Source organism: Dermochelys coriacea, chromosome 1 (assembly GCF_009764565.3).
Source record: "Dermochelys coriacea isolate rDerCor1 chromosome 1, rDerCor1.pri.v4, whole genome shotgun sequence".
In the NCBI taxonomy this organism is placed as follows: Eukaryota; Metazoa; Chordata; order Testudines; family Dermochelyidae; genus Dermochelys; species Dermochelys coriacea.
In genome coordinates, this window is record NC_050068.2 from 297,210,204 (window position 1) to 297,230,832 (window position 20,629).

The following is a 20,629-nucleotide window of genomic DNA, read 5'->3' on the forward strand; positions in this document are numbered from 1 at the left end:
CAAAAAATGGAAGCCAGGTTGAGGCAATTTTAAAATTTGACTCATATGTCATATATTCTTATTTGAGGGTGTGTATGCATATGCAGCATTGATTTAAATTGCTGTAAAGCTTTTTTATTCATACAAAAATTGTTTTAACAGGCTGACAAATATTGTTTGATATTTTGTTAGAAAATATAGCTTAAATCCTTTACCAGTTTTATTCTTATCATGTATTCACTTCAAAGTTCTTCACTGACATAGAGCGTTAGAGAGTACTTTGGCAGAGGTTTGGATGTCTATTCAGGACTCAGTTACAATAACTGGATTTTACTGTTTTCCTACCAGAATAAAATGATCCTAACATTTCCTTTCTTCCAGAAAGCTCTGGCAGACTTCCCCCAGTCAGGGTAGGGCTTGTCCTGAAGCATCATATCAGTGACCTATGGAGGAAGAAGGAAATCATTTAAATCAGTGTCACAAAGTTTTAAACACAAATTTTTAGATTCCAAAAGGTTTTTCATTTCAGATCACTTATCAACATTTGTAACAACAGCTAAGTTGAAAATCTGAACAAAGATATTATCTGCAGGTCTCTTATTCAAAACCTACATGAACTCTGGTCTGCTTTCTAGAACTGGTGAGTACCCCTTCATGAGAGATGTGAGAAGGCTCATGCATTGCCAAATATGCAGAGAGGATAGAAGTTAATCTAAATGAGTTACTTATGAAGATATAGGAAAAAATGGATGTAGGTTACTTTCTTCATAGCCATATGAAGAAGGCAAACAGTACTATTCCAGTCCAGCTGGGGAGATAAGTCCAAGTTCAATGAGCATAGTGTTGGGAGAATTTTGGCTATGAAATCTGAATTGCAGTCCAGGGGGTTGAAGCCAGGGAAGCTTGTGCAGTAAGGGCCATATGCTACCCTCGATCCCAGATGCCAATGAAAAATGTACACACAGAATAAAAACCATATATTACCCTAAAACCTGTGCTGTTCCCTTACATGGTATTTAAAAATTGAAATGCTTATTCTAATTTTCAGTACTCATATTTAAATGGACCATCTGTCAAACTCTGCCCAGAGACCCATACACACATACTACTTTTGGATGATTTACAAAAAGAATTAGAAATGAGTCTGAACTAAAGCAATAGATTTGGATATCCATGATCTTTGAGTGTGTTAAAAAGCCATATCCTTTTTTTCAGATTAACACTCTTCTTAAGTGCTGAAAAATACAGTATAGTCATTTCATCCACCATGCTATTTAGAAAACCCAGTGGTGGGGAAACCATATATAGATGTTTAAAAAAAAAAGAAAAAAAAAGTAAGGAAAAGGTCAGTACACAGCCCTGGCTGTGAAATGCAATAAAATAAATGTTTGTCTGCCACTAGCATCACTACACTGTTTAAACTATTAATTCTTTTGATAAATATAAAAGTAACTCCTACAGAGATTTCAAGAACACCCCCCCAATCCCCACCCCAGTTTTACTCCCAAATAGAACCCAGTTTTACGGAGAATTTCTTATTTTTATTTTCTTCCTGGTTTATTTTTGAAGCATGGAATTGTTTTGGTTTGGGTCTCTTAATTTAATCAGCTAGCATGTGAATTACCACTTTCATTCAAAGACATTTTACAGTGTTTATTGAAGGGAACAAAAAGCCTATGTTTAAATCAAAGCCACATATGAATCAAATTCATCTCCCAACTTTAGGGTTCTCAGCCCTCAGGGGGTGAAGGTGTTCAACACATTGCAGACCTGAATCCTAAACGATGATGAAAACTTTAAGCATATATGGCATATAAACAAATATGTACTCTGGGATTCCAGGGTTCTATCAATCTTAGCTTGAAGAATCGATTGTATCCTGAAATACTACCATTTCCAATGGTTTTCCTTTGGTAATTCCTTTCTCCAATCACCCATGTTATAACAGTTTTTATCTTAATAAGATCCCCAAAGTTAACTAAATAAATATTTGGATACATATTTAATGCTTAAAAAAGGCCCCTCTAAAGATTTAATTAATTTCATTCAGAAATACTTTTCCAGTTCCAGGAAGAGTCTGTACAGTAATAAATATTTGCAAGGAAACAGATGATTACCAAATGGGTTTTATTCAATTTTCAAAATGTTTTCTCAAGAGTACTTTCTGGGAAATACTTATATTTGCTAGAAGGAAACAACCTGCAGCTGAGTGACCAGTTATTACAGCAGCATGTTATATAAGAATGGCAATCAAGTAAGTGACATTTGCTGAGGAAAATGGCAAGATGAAGCAGGAAATGTTCATTCTGATATCAGACAGCTGGTCTTTTTCATCCCTTAGCTCTAGCATTTATTTTAAGTCTTATCATCAAATCAATGTCAGGTCACTTGCAGCTAAATTGGCAGAAGCAAAGACAGTCATTAAAGGGATGCATTCAATAAAGAAAAATCCAATTACCTTTTCCATTAGAGAAATCAAATTCATTTTCTGGTGCTGGTCAAGGACAGTCATTGTGGAAAATGGTGCATGGGAGGAAGGTACTCAGCTTTGTCACAATAAAAATAATTTTGTTGGGATAGTATCATTGTAATAGCAACAAGTTGTTTTAACTTCCACCAGAATTGGCAGAAAACAAAAATTCAAACCTTTTGTTTTCTACAAGTTAAAGAATTTATTTCACCTCTCAAAATCCAATGCACTGCCTGGCAAACTTTCATCTCTATTAGAACAGACTATCTGGAAAAATGCTCTGTTACTATATATTGCGGAATAGATGTTCCATGATGTGCAATTCTTGCATTCTGAAATTATTCTATGTATAGGAGTACTTGTGGCACCTTAGAGACTAACAAATTTATTTGAGCATAAGCTTTCGTGAGCTACAGCTTACTTCATCGGATGCATTTGGTGGAAAATACAGAGGGGAGATTGATATACACACAGAGAACATGAAACAATGGGTTTATCATATACACTGTAACGAGAGTGATCACTTAAGATAAGCCATCACCAGCAGCGGGGGGGGGGGGGAAGGAGGAAAACCTTTCATAGTGACAAGCAAGGTAGGCTATTTCCAGCAGTTAACAAGAATATCTGAGGAACAGTGGGGGGCGGGGTGGGAGGGGAGAAATAACATGGGGAAATAGTTTTACTTTGTGTAATGACTCATCCATTCCCAGTCTCTATTCAAGCCTAAGTTAATTGTATCCAGTTTGCAAATTAATTCCAATTCAGCAGTCTCTCGTTGGAGTCTGTTTTTGAAGCTTTTTTGTTGAAGAATAGCCACCCTCAGGTCTGTAATCGAGTGACCGGAGAGATTGAAGTGTTCTCCAACTGGTTTTCGAATGTTATAATTCTTGATGTCTGATTTGTGTCCATTTATTCTTTTACGTAGAGACTGTCCAGTTTGGCCAATGTACATGGCAGAGGGGCATTGCTGGCACATGATGGCATATATCACATTGGTAGATGCGCAGGTGAACGAGCCTCTGATAGTGTGGCTGATGTGATTAGGCCCTATGATGGTGTCCCCTGAATAGATATGTGGACAGAGTTGGCAACGGGCTTTGTTGCAAGGATAGGTTCCTGGGTTAGTGGTTCTGTTGTGTGGTGTGTGGTTGCTGGTGAGTATTTGCTTCAGATTGGGGGGCTGTCTGTAAGCAAGGACTGGCCTGTCTGCCAAGATCTGTGAGAGTGATGGGTCGTCCTTCAGGATAGGTTGTAGATCCTTGATGATGCGTTGGAGATTATCTAGGAGGGTAACCCAGGAATACTTTAGTGGCACATCTCTCTTCATCATTAGGTCAAATATGTAGAAATTCTACGAGTCACAATATTAAAGATAAAAAAAAACTGACGGCCCGCTGTGAAATGGTACACTGCAACCATGTAGAAGCAGGAAATTTTGATTTTGAGTTGAACCGTTTTGGGAAATACAACTACCCGACAATACAATTACCAGTAGAGAATATGTATAAAATGGGTATAATGATACTTACCCATCTTTGTAAAGTGCTTTGAGATGCTCAGATGAAAAGTGTTATAGGAAAGCTAATTATTTATTTATTCTTATCATTGCATCAGTTTTTCATAAAACTACCTTCGTCACTGATCAAACCACTGCTTTCTTATTACATCACCTACAGCAGACAGAGAAAATTATTGTGAAGTTCTGCTTCTTAGAAGGTATCTTCAGGATTCTCACTCCTGGCTTACAGAGTAGCAGCTGTGTTAGGCTGTATACGTAAAAAGAAAAGGAGTACTTGTGGCACCGATGAAGTGAGCTGTAGCTCACGAAAGCTTATGCTCTAATAAATCTGTTAGTCTCTAAAGTGCCACAAGTACTCCTTTTCTTTTTACTCCTAGCTTAGCGTTAGATTGGCAGACCTTTCCTAGTTCTTAAGGTTTTGTGACCTTTGAGGGCTATGATAGCAAGGCAGTTATTGCAAACCACGCCCTGCTGTGTATAAATGCTGCTTTCTGAATATTCCAGTCTGTCCCTTTGAGTGAGTGGAAGGTGAAGCTCCCAGGAGGAAAAAATCTCAATTCAGAACGATCAATTTAAGATCAAAACATGTGCCTCAGGGAAAAAATGAAAAACCAAAGTGTGAACACTACTCAAAAGCTAATCTCCCAACTCTGAGGGGACTGAGCAGGAGCCGAGAGAATCCTACAAGATGCGACCAGTGAAACAGCATAACAAATAACTGCAAACAAGAGCCTTCCAAATCTGTGCTATGAGCTCAGCTCACATTATAAAGTCCAAATTCATTCTTCTCTGATGTTTGACTTTATTAACAAAGAAAGCAACAATAAAATACCATAAGATTAGCTTGCTCCTTCTATCAGGTTTAGCTGCTTTTAGTGTTCTTCCCTCAGGGCTGCTCAGACCACACACTCCCAAGAAAGTCACTTCAAAGGTGCAGTAATGAGATCCCTACCTCAGTGAGTCAACAGACCCACTTAATCCTTACACAGTAAAATCATCTGCTAAGAGGTGTTTCAGAAAAACACTGACAGCCTGTTACAAACCGGCTAGCTGCAAAAAAAACTCTAAACAAGGACAACATGGGGACACTTTTGACCATTCCTTCAAAAATCTTCAAACCCCTTCCTGGGTAGGAACTAAAGCAGAAGTTCCCACACTGTAGTCATTGGAGCAATTGCTGGTAGTCTGTGGAGAGATGGTTTGTTAAATGGTGCTGGCTCATCATCTTTGTTTCCAGCTACTAAATTGCATTTTAAAATAATTAAAATCTATTAAATGCTTTCATAACAGCCCTTTTTCTATGCAAATAATTGGAGTATATGTAAATTGGAAGGAAATGGACTATGAGACAATCTCTGTTATTAGAAAGTGAACTACCCTATGAAAATGTTTGGAAATGCCTGAAATAGAGAACAATGAGCTCACTGGAGTTTCCTTCAGTATTTCATTTGTAAAAAGAAAAAGAGTACTTGTGGCACCTTAGAGACTAACAAATTTATTTGAGCATAAGCTTTCATGAGCTACAGCTCAATTCATCGGATGCATTCAGTCTGAAGTGAGCTATAGCTCACGAAAGCTTACGCTCAAATAAATTTGTTAGTCTCTAAGGTGCCACAAGTACTCCTTTTCTTTTTGCGAATACAGACTAACACGGCTGCTACTCTGAAACCTATTTCATTTGTAGTAGTCATCACCCAGTCATCATATTGGGTGAGGCATACACCTCAAGAATTAAACAATAAACAGAGGACAGAATAATTTGAAGCCATGGTCCATCAGAACACTCTAGAATTACAAGCATCTGATGAAAAAACAATGAAGAGTCCTTGTGGCACCTTAGAGACTAACACATTTATTTGGGCATAAGCTTTCATGGGCTAGAACCCACTTCAAAGCTAATGCCCAAATAAATGTGTTAGTCTCTAAGGTGCCACAAGGACTCCTCGTTGTTTCTGTGGATACAGACTAACGTGGCTACCACTCTGAAACCAATCATCTGATGGACTCTGAAATCTTTTCTACATCGAATTAAGCACTGAGTAGTTTACATTCTAACAGACACCACCACAGCAACATTTTATGTCAACAAACAAGGAGTGCTCATTCCCAACTACTTTGTCTAAAAGCTCTGACTCTGTGGTGATAATGCCTGGGACACTGAGTGTATCCAATGGCTTTGTACCTGAAAGGACAGATAACTTATTAATGAACACATTAAACCACAGACTATAAGGTCAGCATGAGTGATCTCTGAGGCAGTACATAGTGGACCTACTGCTCAGAAAGACGGTTCAATCAATATACCTCTTCATAACTAACAGTAATGAAAAATGCCCTCTATTCTCCTTCAGAGCATGGATGGACAAAGATTTTTGTTACAGATCCATTCCTATTAGATTGGAGCAGCAGATTTCTATGTTTTCCCTCTAATCCCATGGAAATCAGGGAGCTAGAACATTCTCCACCTTGGGACTCTAAGAGTTTCCTTTTGTCCTAAAGGCACTTTTTCCTTTATTTGGCTTATGTACTCATATGCCCCCCAAAATGTAGTATCTGAGCACCTCACAATCTTTAATGTAACACCCTTCTAAGGAAGGCAAGTGGTATAATCACCACTTTACAGATAGGAAACTGAGGCACAGAGAGGCTAAGTGACTTGCTCAAAGTCACACAGGACATCTCTGGTCAAAAAGGGAACTGAACCCAAGTCTTCTATAGCCCAGGATTACACAGTATGTATGAGCCTATCCATCCTTTTCTCCTCCCAGGAAACTATTCAGACTTAAAAGAAAAAGCCAATTTCTGCTTGTTTTAAGTGGACTAGGTTTATCATTTCTTTGAGTCACTTGTTGTTTCTAGGCTTTTTCAGCTTTTTCAGTAGCTTATTTGCTTGTCTCTAGGCTTTTCTGGCTCTTTAAGTAGCTTGTTGCTTGTTTTGGCTTTCCTTTGGGGCTTTTCTGGAAGGTGTGGCTGCTGCTTTTTTTTTTTTAATTGCCCACAGAGAGTATAGTTGTCTCCTGGTTGCACAATCCCTCTCCCAACACCAAAAGAAAGGGGATAGGAAGAAATCAGGATCTGGAGACTGACAGTCCCCAGGGCCAATGCTCCAGGTCAGCCTGATTAACAGGACAATGGCAGGTCAAGGGGGGAACCAGGAGCCCAGAGCAGGGACGGAGGCCTGGCCCAGCCCGCTTGAGTTCCATCTATGTGAGCTGGAGGGAACCAGCTCACTCAGTCAGCTTCGGTTGGGTTCCTCTCCCTGTATGTCCTCATGGGATTGCTGCATGTGTTTGCTTCTTGAGTGCTCTGCAGTGCCTATTCTCTCCCCATGGGCTACCTCCTACCTGCACTACGGTACAGGGGAGTTGGCTGGTTGGTTGGTATGGGGGGGGGGGGTTGGAGCGGGGTACTGATAGCAGTAGGCTGGCAGGTTGCCGCAGCCTAGGATTTGCCTGCCCTTGCTGGCTGCTGGTTCTGCAATGCTTGTGCTTTTTAAAAAATTATTATTAATTATTATTATTAGTATTAAAAGCCCAGCTGTGGTCGGCGGTCTTTCTGTTGGTGCATCTCTGGTGGTGGTGTTGCATCTGCACTAGTGGGGGAGGTCTGTCGGGGGAGCTGCGAGGGGTGGTGGGATGCAGGCTGTGGGGGTTTGTGTGGGGGAGGGGGCAAAGGGTGACAAAGCTGAGTGCGGGAGCTGCAGCACGGCTTGGGTCACAGGGCTGTGGAGGGGAGTAGAGTGGCATCATGCCACTGTTGTTGGTCAGTGACTCTTGGGGCATTTCCAGTCTTGTGGTGCACACCGTGGGGTATCTTTTGGGGGTCTGGTGGTCGGCCGTGGCACTGTGGATGCAGACCAGTGCTGACCGAAATGGGATTGCCTTGTGTTGGGTAGTTTGGGCTTGTTTTGAAAGGCAGTGCAGCTTTATTATCTTACGAGACTTGGCAACCATCCAGGTGTGTATTTATAGTGTGCCAATCATCATAGCACCTAGGCACCAAATACAAGAACTAGTCCCTGGAGGAAGGTTCCTACAGCATAAACTTAGAGTTCAGAGCCATCTCCTTTATTGTCCTCCTTTACTGGCCAGCAACACCTTTTTAATCTTGGCAGGGTGGAAAATCATGCACTGAATAGGGATTGGATTTATGGCTTATTATAACAATCTACTTAACCTCCCGCCCCCCACCACCTCCACTCAGTTTTTTTATTTTCTCCTTTCCCCTCTTTGATTGGAGAGGTGTTAACTGGCCACTTGACCTCAAATGGTTCCTTGAAATATGTGCTAACTACTTATGCTAAACTATCTGTTCTACCTTGTATATAGCTGTGACACTCTGAGGGCATGGCTACACTTGCAGATGTAGAGCGCTTTGAGTTAAACCAGCCTTCAGAGAGCACAATAGGGAAAGCGCTGCAGTCTGTCCACACGGACAGCTTCAAGCACACTGGCGTGGCCACATTTACAGCACTTGCAGCGGCATTGGGAGTGGTGCATTGTGGGCAGCTATCCCAGCATGCAAGTGAATGCAGCATGCTTTTCAAATGGGGGTGGGGTGGGGTGTGACAGGGAGTGTGTTGTGTGTATGTGGGGGGAGAGAGAGTGGGTTTGGGGGGCTGAGAGCATGTCAGCATGCTGTCTTGTAAGTTCAGACAGCAGCAGACCCCTCTCCCCCACCTGCCTCCCTCCCTCTCTCACACACAGCATTCCACACTAATGGTGTCAGGATTTCCTCCCCACTCTGAACTCTAGGGTACAGATGTGGGAACCCGCATGAAAGACCCCCTATGCTTAATTCTACCAGCTTAGGTTAAAAACTTCCCCAAGGCACAAATCCTTCCTTGTCCTTGGATGGGTACTGCTGCCACCACCAAGTGAGTTAGACATAGATTCAGGAAAAGAACCACTTGGAGTTCCTGTTTCCCTAAAATGTGCCCCCAACCCCTTCACCCCCTTTCCTGGAGAGGCTTGAGAATAACCTACCAACCAAATAGGTAAACCAGATTCTTAAAAAACACAACTTTATTATAAAGAAAAAAAAGTAAAAGAAGCACCTCTGTAAAATCAGGATGGAAGGTAACTTTACAGGGTAATCAGATTCAAAATAGAGGATTCCCCTCTAGGCAAAACTTTAAAGTTACAAAAAAAAAAACAGGGATAAACCTCCCTCTTAGCACAGGGAAAATTCACAAGCTAAAAACAAAAGATAATCTAACATGCCTTGCCTTATTTACCTACTCTTTTTGCAATATTGAGACTCATTTTAGGATGATTTTAGGAGAAGGAGTTTTCTGACCTGATGCTTCTCTGCTTCCCCAGAGAACACACAAACAAAGAGCACAAACAAATCCTTCCCCCTCCGCCCCCAGATTTGAAAGTATCTTCTTTCCCCCTTGGTCCTTTTGGTCAGGTGCCAACCGGGTTATTTGAGCTTCTTAACCCCTTACAGGTAAGGAGGAATTCTAGGCTACTCTTAGCTGTATGGTTATGACAAATGGCTTGCTTTGTCTCGGAGCAGATAAGCAGCTGGCTGTCAGAAACAGAGCTTTTAAAGGGCATATCCGCATTCCTGCAGCAATTCAAAAACAATGACAAGAGTAGCCATTTGACTTAAGGGGATTATAAGATGTTTCCAGAGGCTGATCAGAGCGCAGTAAAGAAACACCTCGTTCACACTGGTGCTCCAGCGAGGGTCCTGCAAATGTTATTCCACTCGCTGAGGTAGAGTCCAAGCAGCGCTGTAGCCGTGGAGTCAGAGCGCTCTACGTGCCTTGCCAGTGTGGACGGGGAGTGAGCTAGTGCGGGCGTCCTTTACCTGCACTGTAACTCTCAAGTGTAGCCAAGCCCTGAATACATTTCCCAGACCTGAGGAAGAGCTTTGTGCAAGCTCTGAAGCTTGCCTCTCTCATCAACTGAAGTTGGTCCAAGAAAATATATTACCTCACTCACCTTGCCTCTCAGATATCCTGGGACCAGTTACCACAACATTGTATACAAGAGCTTAACAAAAATCTATGTAATGTTCTGTGAATATTCTGCAAATAACTAGCTTCTAGTTACAAAGAGTAACCAGCAAATGAAAGCTGTCAACAAAAAAATAAATGGCAGCTACTTATGCAATACATTTTGCAACCTTTCCCAAGCCTCTCTTCAGCATTGCCTCTATCACACAAGAGGAAAGTAGACAACTAAATGAATTTCTGTTCAGATCACAAACCTTTGCCAAATATCCTTTGAATTACATATGTGCAACATTAATATCGGTTTTAATCACCCACTTGCACTGCTCCCTCTAAGCCGGGTGCATGGGTGGGCGCACACAGATGTTAAACCCCGCGCACACGGCGAAACACCGCGCACACTCCCGGCTTCGGCTTTTTTTTGTGTGCGCTTCGGCGGCGGCACAGAAGAAATTTTTTGTGCACACGACCTGTTAAAAATTAGAGGGAACTTTGCCCATGTGTATAGAAACTAAAACCACAGTCAAAAAACAAAAGCCTTCAGAGTTTAGAAATTCCTATATTAAGCAATAGCTTATTATACTTCCGAAGAAATATTGCCCTTGGAGGAAAGGCAAACCCTCCACATAAATCAGTCAAGCCCATTTTTTAAAAGCTCCTCTAATATCTGACTTCTGGGAACAAAGGTGCTGCATGGAAGCCAAGCTTCCGCTGGTACTGTTCTTCATGCTTACTGAATATACCAATACTCTTGAGGCTGTTCCACTGTCACATGTACCCCAATTGGTAAACTGACTCAGAATACTGACATGTGAAAATGACAAACCACTTTCAATGTAAGACTCTTTATTTAAAAATAGTCCAGGCAAACAATTCTTTATAAAGCTTGATTCATAGGAAAAAATGTAAAAAGGCCTGTAAAACTGCCACCAAAGACAGACAATGATTTGAGGCTCACTACAGACAGGGACCCTTGAGAGACAGCAAGAAACAGCAGCTCCTCTGAGCCTACACCTGGAAGATTGTGTTTAGTTACCGGCATCCTTAACAAAAAGACACACAAATTGGAGGAATTCATTCTTTCTGTTATTTTTCTCTGATTAGGGAGCAAAGGGGATTAATCGTTAAGCAAAGAGTGATTCCTACATTAAAGTCAACTTTTACCAATGGTTACTACATTACAGTGCCTAAATATTGGATGCATTTCCTGTTCTAAACATAGCAATAATTACCAACCCACAAAATAACATAAGACTTCCTTAAAATTTTTTGTTGAGGTTTTGTTTTATTTGCATTCTCTTTTTTGAGCCTTTACGATTCAGGTTTTCTATCTTTTCTCTGCAACTGTGAAGTCCAGAAAATTATTTTTTCTTTTAAATAAAAGCTCAGATTTTCACATATACACATGATATCAGGACCTGGGGCTACAAGAAAAATACCGAAGACTCATGATAAAATCACAGGAGTTGGTGCTTTAGTGTAGACAATAGCTATGCCGATGACTGGTTCTCCCACTAGCATAGGTAATCCACTTCCCCGAGAGCCAGTAGCTAAGTAGATGGAAGAATTCTTCCCCTATCTGACGTAGTTAAAGCAGCCTAATTTTCTAATGTAGACCAGGCCTTACTGTTATATGTGTAGAGGAAATGTTGCAGGACTCCGGGGATTGTGGTTTCATAAGAATTTTTTAAATGTTAATAAAAAATGTTAAATGTTTCAGAACTACCAAGTTAGCGCATTGCTAGCCCATGTAACCATATGGCATATGACAGTTACTCTTATCCGCCCTGTCCTCTTCCTTCAGATTCTTTTGTGTGTGTGTGTGGGGGGGGAGAGAGATGGGGGGTGTCTACCCCCTTTCTTAAATTTTATTGTAAACTCTTCAAGGAAGGCAGAATGTATACATGCGTTTGGTAACACCTAGCACACAGCATCTCCAATCGTGCATACAACTGCAATACCAATAATAGTAATATATTTTAAAAACACCTTTCTTATGAAGTATCTAGTGTTGCTGCACAAACAACGCACCTGACATTAACTTTACAAAAATCAAGGAAATGAAAAGTTAAGCCACTTACCAGTCTGAATCCTGTATTCTTCCAGCTGCAGGACTACAGTTTACCATTACAACTATCGTACACCACAAACCACACACTGCAGTCTGAGGTCCCACCCCTCAGCTTACCCTGCTCCAAACATCCCTTTACCAAAGTATCCCCTGCCAATACTATTAGTTGTGGATGTTTGCTCTACTAGCATGTTGTGTTGGGAGCGGATAGTTCAAAAAAGAGGGTGAAGGAATGGTGATACTAGGGCCACAAAAAAATTCAAAGAAAATAAAAGAAAATAAAAACTACCCTGGTGTGAAATTTCACATTGATAGACCACCTGCTTTTAGAGACAACAAAGGATTGTACCCCTTATTTTAAGCCCAGTTTAGAAAACAATCCTAACTATTGTGACAAAGTTCCTCCTCTGCCTTGGTGGGTCCTGCACTTATTGGTGGATTTGCTCACCTCAAAGATTCATGGCAGCCCCCAGTTTGGCCACTTTTGCTCGTGGCTCAAACCTGCCGTTCACTCAGCTAACCTCATCACTGGCCAGCATGGGGAAGAGGGAGGAGAAAAATCCCTGCAGTCTCTGCTGGTCCACCTTGTGGGTTGGGGGATAGGCCAGGGATCTTCCCCTCTGGTGGAACCCACAGTCCAGGTCAACTCCTCCTGTATCCAATAGGGAGTTGGGGGATTGGGGGGAACCCAGGCCCGCCCTCTACTCCGGGTTCCAGCACAGGGCCCTGTGGATCACAGCTGTCCACAGTGTTTTGTGCAATACCTGTGTGATAGCAACAACTCCCTGGACTTTCCCATGGCCTCCTCCCAACACCTTCTGTATCCTCACCACAGGACCTTCCTCCTGATGCCAGATAGTGTTTGTACTCCTCAGTCCTCCAGCAGCACACCCTCTCACTCTCAGCTCCTTGCACGCCCCTCCCTGACTGAAGTGAGGACCTTTTTAAACCAGGTGCTCTAACTAACCTGCCTATCTTAATTGATTCTAGCAACTTCTTAATTGGCTCCAGGTGCTCTAATTAGCCTGTCTGCCTTAATTGGTTCCAGCAAGTTCCTGATTGTTCTGGAACTGCCCCTGTTACTTTACCCAGGGAAAAGGGACCTGCTTAACCTGGGGCTAATATATCTGCCTTCTATCACTCTCCTGTCATGGAACCTCCTGGTCAACCTCCTCCTGGCCCTGGCTAAAGTGGCCATCTATAAAACCAGGGAGAGGAGGTTGGCTGATGGAGCCTCCTGTGACTTGTGGGGCCTATTTCTGATCCTCTGTCCATTCATGCATCTGGGAAGAGTTCCTCTGGGCAGCATCCACTGGCTCCCTTGATGCCTTCGAGGAGCAGTAGGCGCTGTCCAGGGTTCTCTGCTCGGTGTCCCTGTCAGGTTCCCATTGTTTGACCCTTTGATCGCACTCCTGTCATTGTTATTTCATTAGTTGTCCCCCAGAATCACTTGGATTCCAGGTCCTGTGGATCCTCCCCTTAGGGCTGGGGGGTGTACTTTAGCAGTGGGTGGGCTTCTGCTCGCCCACCTCCTGGATCCCAACATGATCACTCTCCTGTAGCCATCTGGCCTGACCCTGTCACACTATGTAGTTGCTACTAAGCTTCCAAAATAAGTCTATTTTCATGTTACACTTTAACTTGAAATTGGAAAATTTCTACATAAATCCCAAATCCGTGATTTCTCAGGGTTCTCCTCCCTCCATGCTTCACACTGTCCATTGCCAGTTTGCAAACCTTCATCCCATAAGGAATGGGGATAGTTGATACTCACTGATGACATTTGGAAAAGAGCAAGCAACACTAGCTCACTGCTACTGGTCATGTGTTTGACATGTTCTTCCTCTATTGTCCATACACAAAGTCATATCAACTCAACTAATGGTCACTCATTAAAATGCATCTTTGCCTTATACAGCATCTTCTATGAATATATATAATGCCAACCAACGTGTGCTTTCAGAAAACAAACAAAAGAATATCCCAGCATGAAGAAGGACCATCTTCCCACAAACAGAAAATGTGCCTCTCAAGAGTTCAGATGCCACAATTTTTTAAATGCTGCACTATCAACATGGTGAAATGTAGATTTTTATCAGATTCTGTTCTGAACAATAATTTTCAACATTATGACTTCTCCAGAGTGGACAATTCCCAGGTCTAAGCCGTCCTGTGTGCACAGCTGATATGGTACAATCTTTGCTCTACAGCTGGTCTTGTTTGTCATCTTAGCTTACTTGATTAAGCATTTTAATCAGTGTTTTGCATAGGATTGTGCACCTTCTGTTGAAAATCATGTTTGGCTGGTATTTAGTTGAAAACTAGTTGACGTCAACAATTTATCCAGGCATTCCCTTTTTCTCATTTCATCATTTTTAAGGGTTTAAGATCAATATTTTAAATTGTGCCTTTCCTTATATATAAAACAATAACAAAATATTCCCCAATCATTTCAAAATCCTGTACTAATGATGTTGCTAAGCAGCTTCTGATACTGCTGGTAAGCTGTTTACATTTAGCATATACCTTGGAGAATAGCAAGACTTGCCTGCCTTCCTTTGCCTGCCTTAAGTTTTGACCTTCTTGCCTCTCACACATATAAAAAGTTTTAAGTGCTGAATTCACTTATTCTCATCTAACTCAATTTTGCTAACCTCTCTCTCTGCCTCCAGCCAGCTCTGCTGTTCTACTTATGTAGATTAAGCAAACACTACATTTTCTCCAATATTTTTATAAAATTTAGCTTAAATGATACTTATAGTAAATACAAGTATGTTTAAATAACCTACAGTGTGTAGGTTAAAAACCAGTTTTTCCATTCACAATGTCACATGCTACTCAAATGATGTTATCATAACTGTTATGCTATAACTTCTTGGAAATTCCATTTTTCAAAAAAACCCAAACAATTGCTAACCTTTTGTAACTGTTCTTCAAAATATTTTGCACATGTCCATTGCACTCTTGGTGTGCATGGTCCCCATGAACAGTTGCTGGAAATTTTTCCCTCAGTGGTACCCGTTGGGGCAGCTTGAGAACCCTTGACTGCTTTGCATTGCTGGCGTCCGTACAAAGGGCCGAGCAGACCCCAAGCTCCCTCAGTTCCTTCTTTCTGGAAACTCCAATGCAGAGGGGTAAGAGGGTGGGTCATGCAATGGACATGTGTAACACATCTCAAGGAACAACATTCACAAAAGGTTAGTAACCACTTTAATTCTTCAAGTGATTGCACCTATGCATACCACTCTTGGTGATCCCGGGCAATAATATAGGCAGAAGGATCGGAGTGCACGTACACATAGACAGTAGTATAGTTCAAGAAAATCATCATTATCTTTTGAGTACTGGGTGATGGCATAATGGGAGGATAAAGTGTGCACCAATGACCAGGTTGCTGCTTAAGAATCTGTGCTACGAATGCTGTTGAGGATGCTTGCAAGCTTGAGGAATAAGCAATCTTGTCTGGTGGTGAAATGCCTGCCACATCATAACAAGGATGGATACGGAAAGTTATCCAAGATGAAATTCTCTGTGAGGAAATTGTAGGACCTTTCATTCTGACTGCTATAGCCACAAACAGTTGGATGTCTGGCAAAATGATTTGGTCCTAAGTAGAACACAAGTGCTCGTCTAACATCCAATATCTGTAGCCATTGCTCATCCCTATTTGCATGTGGTTTGGGGTAAAAAACCATGTAAGTAAATTGATTGATATAAAAATTTGAAACTACATTACAGAGAAAATTCAGATAAGGGCATAAGTACACCTTATCTCTAAAGAAGACTGTGTACGGTAGTTTGGATGCAATGGCACGCAGTTCAGAGACCCTTCTGGCCAGAGATGGCCTATGCCAGGTTCAGGTGGAGCAGCTGACCATGGTCTTAGGAGATCAGATCTGGGTGCAATGGGAGTGAGATTGGAGCTGCAACTGGGAGGTCCGATAGAATGGAGAACCAGTATTGGCAGGGCCATGCTGGGGCTATTTATATAACCTGGATATAGTCCTGCTTGATCTTTGGTAGTGCCCTGCGTAGGAGGAGTGGGATTGTGGGAAAAGCTTTTCTGTCCAAGATAGTAGTGAGGCATCTGTGATTAAACCTAGATTGTGGTCTTGTTGGGGGGAGAATTGGTGACATTTTCTGTTGGACTTATTTGCAGATATGTCTATCTGGGGAGTCCCCTTCTGCTGGAAAATGCACCTGGCTATATCCGGATGAAGTGACCAACCATGGTGACTTGAAAATGACCCACTTAGGTGGTCTGCTAACTTGTTCTGCTCCCCTGAGGGTAAGAGTCCTCGAGGTTGATTGAATAAGCTATGCAAAATTCCCACAGGTGAATTGCTTCCTGATAAAGAAGGGATGAGAAAGTTCCTCCCTGCAACCAGGAGCTCCTATGCATGGCCATTGCCAAAGCCACGAACCTGGCAGCCGAGTCAGCCCAATCCAGGCCCTTGCTACAACTTCTCCTCCACTAGGGAGGACAACTCCTGCCAAGCAACTTCTGGGAGCAGGTCTTTAAATTTTAGTGAGGAGTCCCAAAGGAGAAATTCATACCTGTACAAAAGTGCATGCTGGTTTGCAATACTGAGCTACAACCCCTCCATAGAATAAACTTTCGTATCAAACAGGTCGAACCTCTTTGAGTCTTTTGATTTTGGGGTTGCACCCGGATGCCTCTGCTTGTCCCTCTTATTGGCAGCAGATACTATCAGTGACCCCAGGGGGGAGGAGGAGTGGATGGGAGTAAGGGAACTCATAATCTTGGGCAGGTACATAATGCTTGTGCTCATCCCTTTTTGAAGTTGAGCAGGGGAAGGGATGCAGGGGTCTGCTTCAGACCGATAACTGGGTCCATAATGGCCTCATTAACTGGCAGGGCCACTCTGGAAGGACCTGCAGTGGCTAAAATATCGACCAGGCAGCGAGAGGATTCTTTTACTTCCTCCACCCAGACTTACAGTACTCTCTTTAACAATTCTTGGTGTGACTTATTGTCATCTGGGAGAGGCGACATGCCCCCTCCTGAGACTGCCTCATCTGGGGAGAAGGAAGAGGAGGCCCGCTCTGGCTGTGGATGCTCTTCCTCCATTTTTTGATCTGCAGGGTCCTGGTGAACTGGCTCTTGATGTCCAGTACTGGACTTGGTGCCACATGCCTTTCCAAGGTTAACAAATAGAAGTGCCTGGAATACATTTCAGAAACTGGGGGAAAGCCCCATGTATTCCAAAAAGGTCACGGGTCAGGCATAGGCCCCCAGTGACCTGCTGGCCAACCACTCAATGCTATTCCTGTGACAGGATCCATAGAAGGGTAGAAACATCAGAAGGAGGGGTAGCGAAAGTGTCTCCAAGAATGGGAAATGTAGAACCTGACCTCTGATTTGGAAGAAGATGACTTTCCTTCTGCTGACCATGGAGATGCAGTTCAAGATGTTTTTGGCAATCAGTGCCAAGGTGGACAGGTCCACAGATAAGCGAGCATTGTCGGTTTTCTTTTTGATGGTACCAAAGAGCGAGTCGTCATGGGTACATGAGGCTGGCATGGTACTAAGCGCTCTAGTGATTCTATTGATTGTCCTATGTCTGATAGTGTCAACTCTTGTTGACAGTGATACCAGCACTGACAGGGTTAGGAGGTCCTTGGCAGGCACAAACTCCTCCAGAGTGGTCGGTATCAAGGTAGTGTTGGTACTGTGTGGTGTTGCAGATGTGTAAGGAGCTCCTTCTGACTCTGGACTCGATGAAACTTACCTAGGTGGTGGAGTCAATGGTGCCATCTTCTGTGGTACCAAAGCAGAGGAGTGTTTAGACATAGACCACACTCTCCTCTTGGTGTGGTTTTCAAAGATGCTGAGCACCCACAGCTCCCAAGGATGTCAATGGATTTGTAGGCACTCAGTACCTTTGAAAAATAAGGCCAAATGCCCATAGAGGCTGGGTTACAGGGATGTGACTTTGCTTTGCTATAAGTGTGATATTTACTGGATTTCTATTGGTGTAATAATAGTAAGGGAATGACTGGCAAAGTCAAATATATTGAACCTGCCTGCCTGGAGTCCTCTCACACATGCAATGGCTATTGAACTTGAGTCTGCAGGGTAAGTCCCTGATGTTCAGTCAACTCTAAGGACTTGCTCAGGAAAATACTGCAATGCTCTGCCCAGTCATTCCCTTCTCCCTGCACTCAGGATGGATACTTTGCAGAACTACTGAGCCGGTATCTATATTCTAGTATAGTAACAAGTAAGCTGTGAAGAGATACCATCTCAATATGTCCAAGGAGTCTCAGGCATGATGAGTATCCAGTCGGTTAATGTGTATGTCTGTACAGACACCTGCCTAGACTATAGAAATGCAGTTTAAGCACTGGGAAGACAGATGTAGTCAATCAATGAGACTCAGCAGGGGTTACCCCTCCAGGACCCCCAAATTCAGAACTGTATGGGAGCGACACCCCAGAAATCTAGGGCACCAGGACCCTTGCAACTTTCTTGCTGCCCCATGCATGTGAGCTTGAGAAAGAAAAACTCTGGGAAGAGCCACCCAGAGCCTAGGCTAGCAAGAGCCTAGACAAGCAGCTGCAGCAGGGCCTTTGGACACCACTGCTTTTCAGAAAATCTCAGTCCTTCTCTTTGAAAAGACTTCCCTCTGTGCTGATTGGTTGACTGCTTGCTCCACTCCTGTTCCAATCCTTCCCACATAGTCTCTCCACTTTAACCTCTCGCCACTTGCCCTCCATCTCCCTTCAATGTTGCTTCTCCCTTCCTTTGTCTCGGTTTAATCCCCTCCCAACAAAACCCCATTAAAGAACAAAACAAGAGCCATGGAACTAACATGACATTTGCAGACCATCCTCCCAGCCTTTTGTCTGTCCTGTTTATTTAGACTGCAATGGGCTCTTTAGAAAAGGAACAGCCTCTTATTAGATGTCTGTACTGTGCCTAGCCCAATGAGGCATCCATATGCCTTTCAGCTGAGGACCGTAGATACTACAGTAACGTAATTAATAGTAATAATAAATATGCAATGTGTATTTTATCTTTTAGGAGACCTATTGTATAAAAAAATCCAATGTGAGGTCCACTGTGATCTTTTAATGCATAGATTCATAGGAAACCTACACTTGTTGCATTTACATTTGTTCAGAAACTATGATGCAAACTCAGGACTTCTTTGTGTAGGAGGTGGAAGAGATGGAACTCATAAAAATTTTATGACACTTACAAAATATCAGAATGTTTGAGCCGATTCATTGTACAGAGTAGTTTCTAGGTGCAGACAGACACTAAAGTTGGCAATAACCTAGGAACTATACTATTTATTTTATGTGCTATCTACCAGAGTTAAACTGAGTAGGGAAAATGAATATGCAAATATAAATGATAAAATATAGCTTACATTAATATTTATTTTTTATTTAGATTTAAATAATAAATCATAGACACCTATAAGAAGTTCTAGGTTCTCTAACACACAATTAGCATTGCAACAAAACCCTAGAAGCATTAAAATAATAATTCAAACAGAAATACATACTGTAATACATATATTAAACCATTCTAATCAACAGTCTTACTGAGTCTTTCTCAAAGGATCTCTAACACAACTCCTATCCCTCATCACCAACACACCAGGGATTGAACCAAGAACCTCCAGTACTCACAGCATGAGCTGGTGCAGTTTAATCAGAAATGCCAACTAATACAGCTGGGGTTTTAGCACCTCACAGACAGGGACTATAGTAACTCATAACCTCTGTGGATTGGCATAGAGGATGACCTGCAGTACATATTCACCAGTAGGTTACATATGAAGCTACAATACACAGCTACACTGCCTTATCTTGTCACTTAAACAGCAATCTCAAGAAAACATGTACTAGTAGGGCTGGTTGAAAAATGGAAACAACTTTTGCAAAAACTTTGTCCTTTGTTTTGTTAAAACAAATTCCATGGTGCATTTTTGGCCAGCTCTATAGCTAGTTGAAAAACAGTATGAATATTTTGGTGAAAATAACCACAAAAATGTGTCTGTTCCTATAAAAATGGATTTTGAATTTTTTCAAACAGCTTGTAATTACTGGTTAACTAAAGATCGATTGGTGTTGTAGGCACAGATGCATAATACCAGTGAATGTGCTAGAACTGGTGAAATGAAAGTTAAATGGGATTATATCTTATAATTATTGGCTGAAATTTGTGTGCCCCAGGGTTTTATGAAGCAATTTTAATAAAGACAGTCTCATTTTTTAGAAAAATATAAGCTGTACACTGACCAGAATGTTCCTAGATTAAAACAAGGCCATTTGCACAAAACCAGAAAAGTCTTGTTAAAAGACCCTTATCGGCTCTGAATAACAATGTTTTGTGGGAAAATGGAAAAGAGAAAGGAGCCAGTATAGAGGGGACTGAGGAAGAAGATTTCTGGAAAGAGTCAGACTCCTAGAAGGAGTGCGTAGAGAGAGAAACAGAAGCAGGATACACTGAGTGAGAATGTGAGCATATGCGCCAACTCCGTGGATACTCTGGGGCTGGAGCACTCATGGGGAAAAATTAGCCAAGCTCCTCTCACCCCTTGCCCCATCTCTTTCTCCCGTGAGTGCGCCGCGTCCCAGCGCTCCCTGCCT

At 42.2% G+C, this 20,629-nt stretch overlaps 1 protein-coding gene across 1 annotated transcript in view; it reads right to left on the bottom strand.

Annotated features, from left to right (window-relative positions):
• TMEM117 (transmembrane protein 117) overlaps positions 1-20,629 on the bottom strand; it is a 339,089-nt gene that overhangs the window by 116,458 nt on the left and 202,002 nt on the right. Inside the window, 1 exon segment of the mRNA XM_038421063.2 lies at positions 325-422. Coding sequence (XP_038276991.1) covers positions 325-422 — 98 coding nt within the window.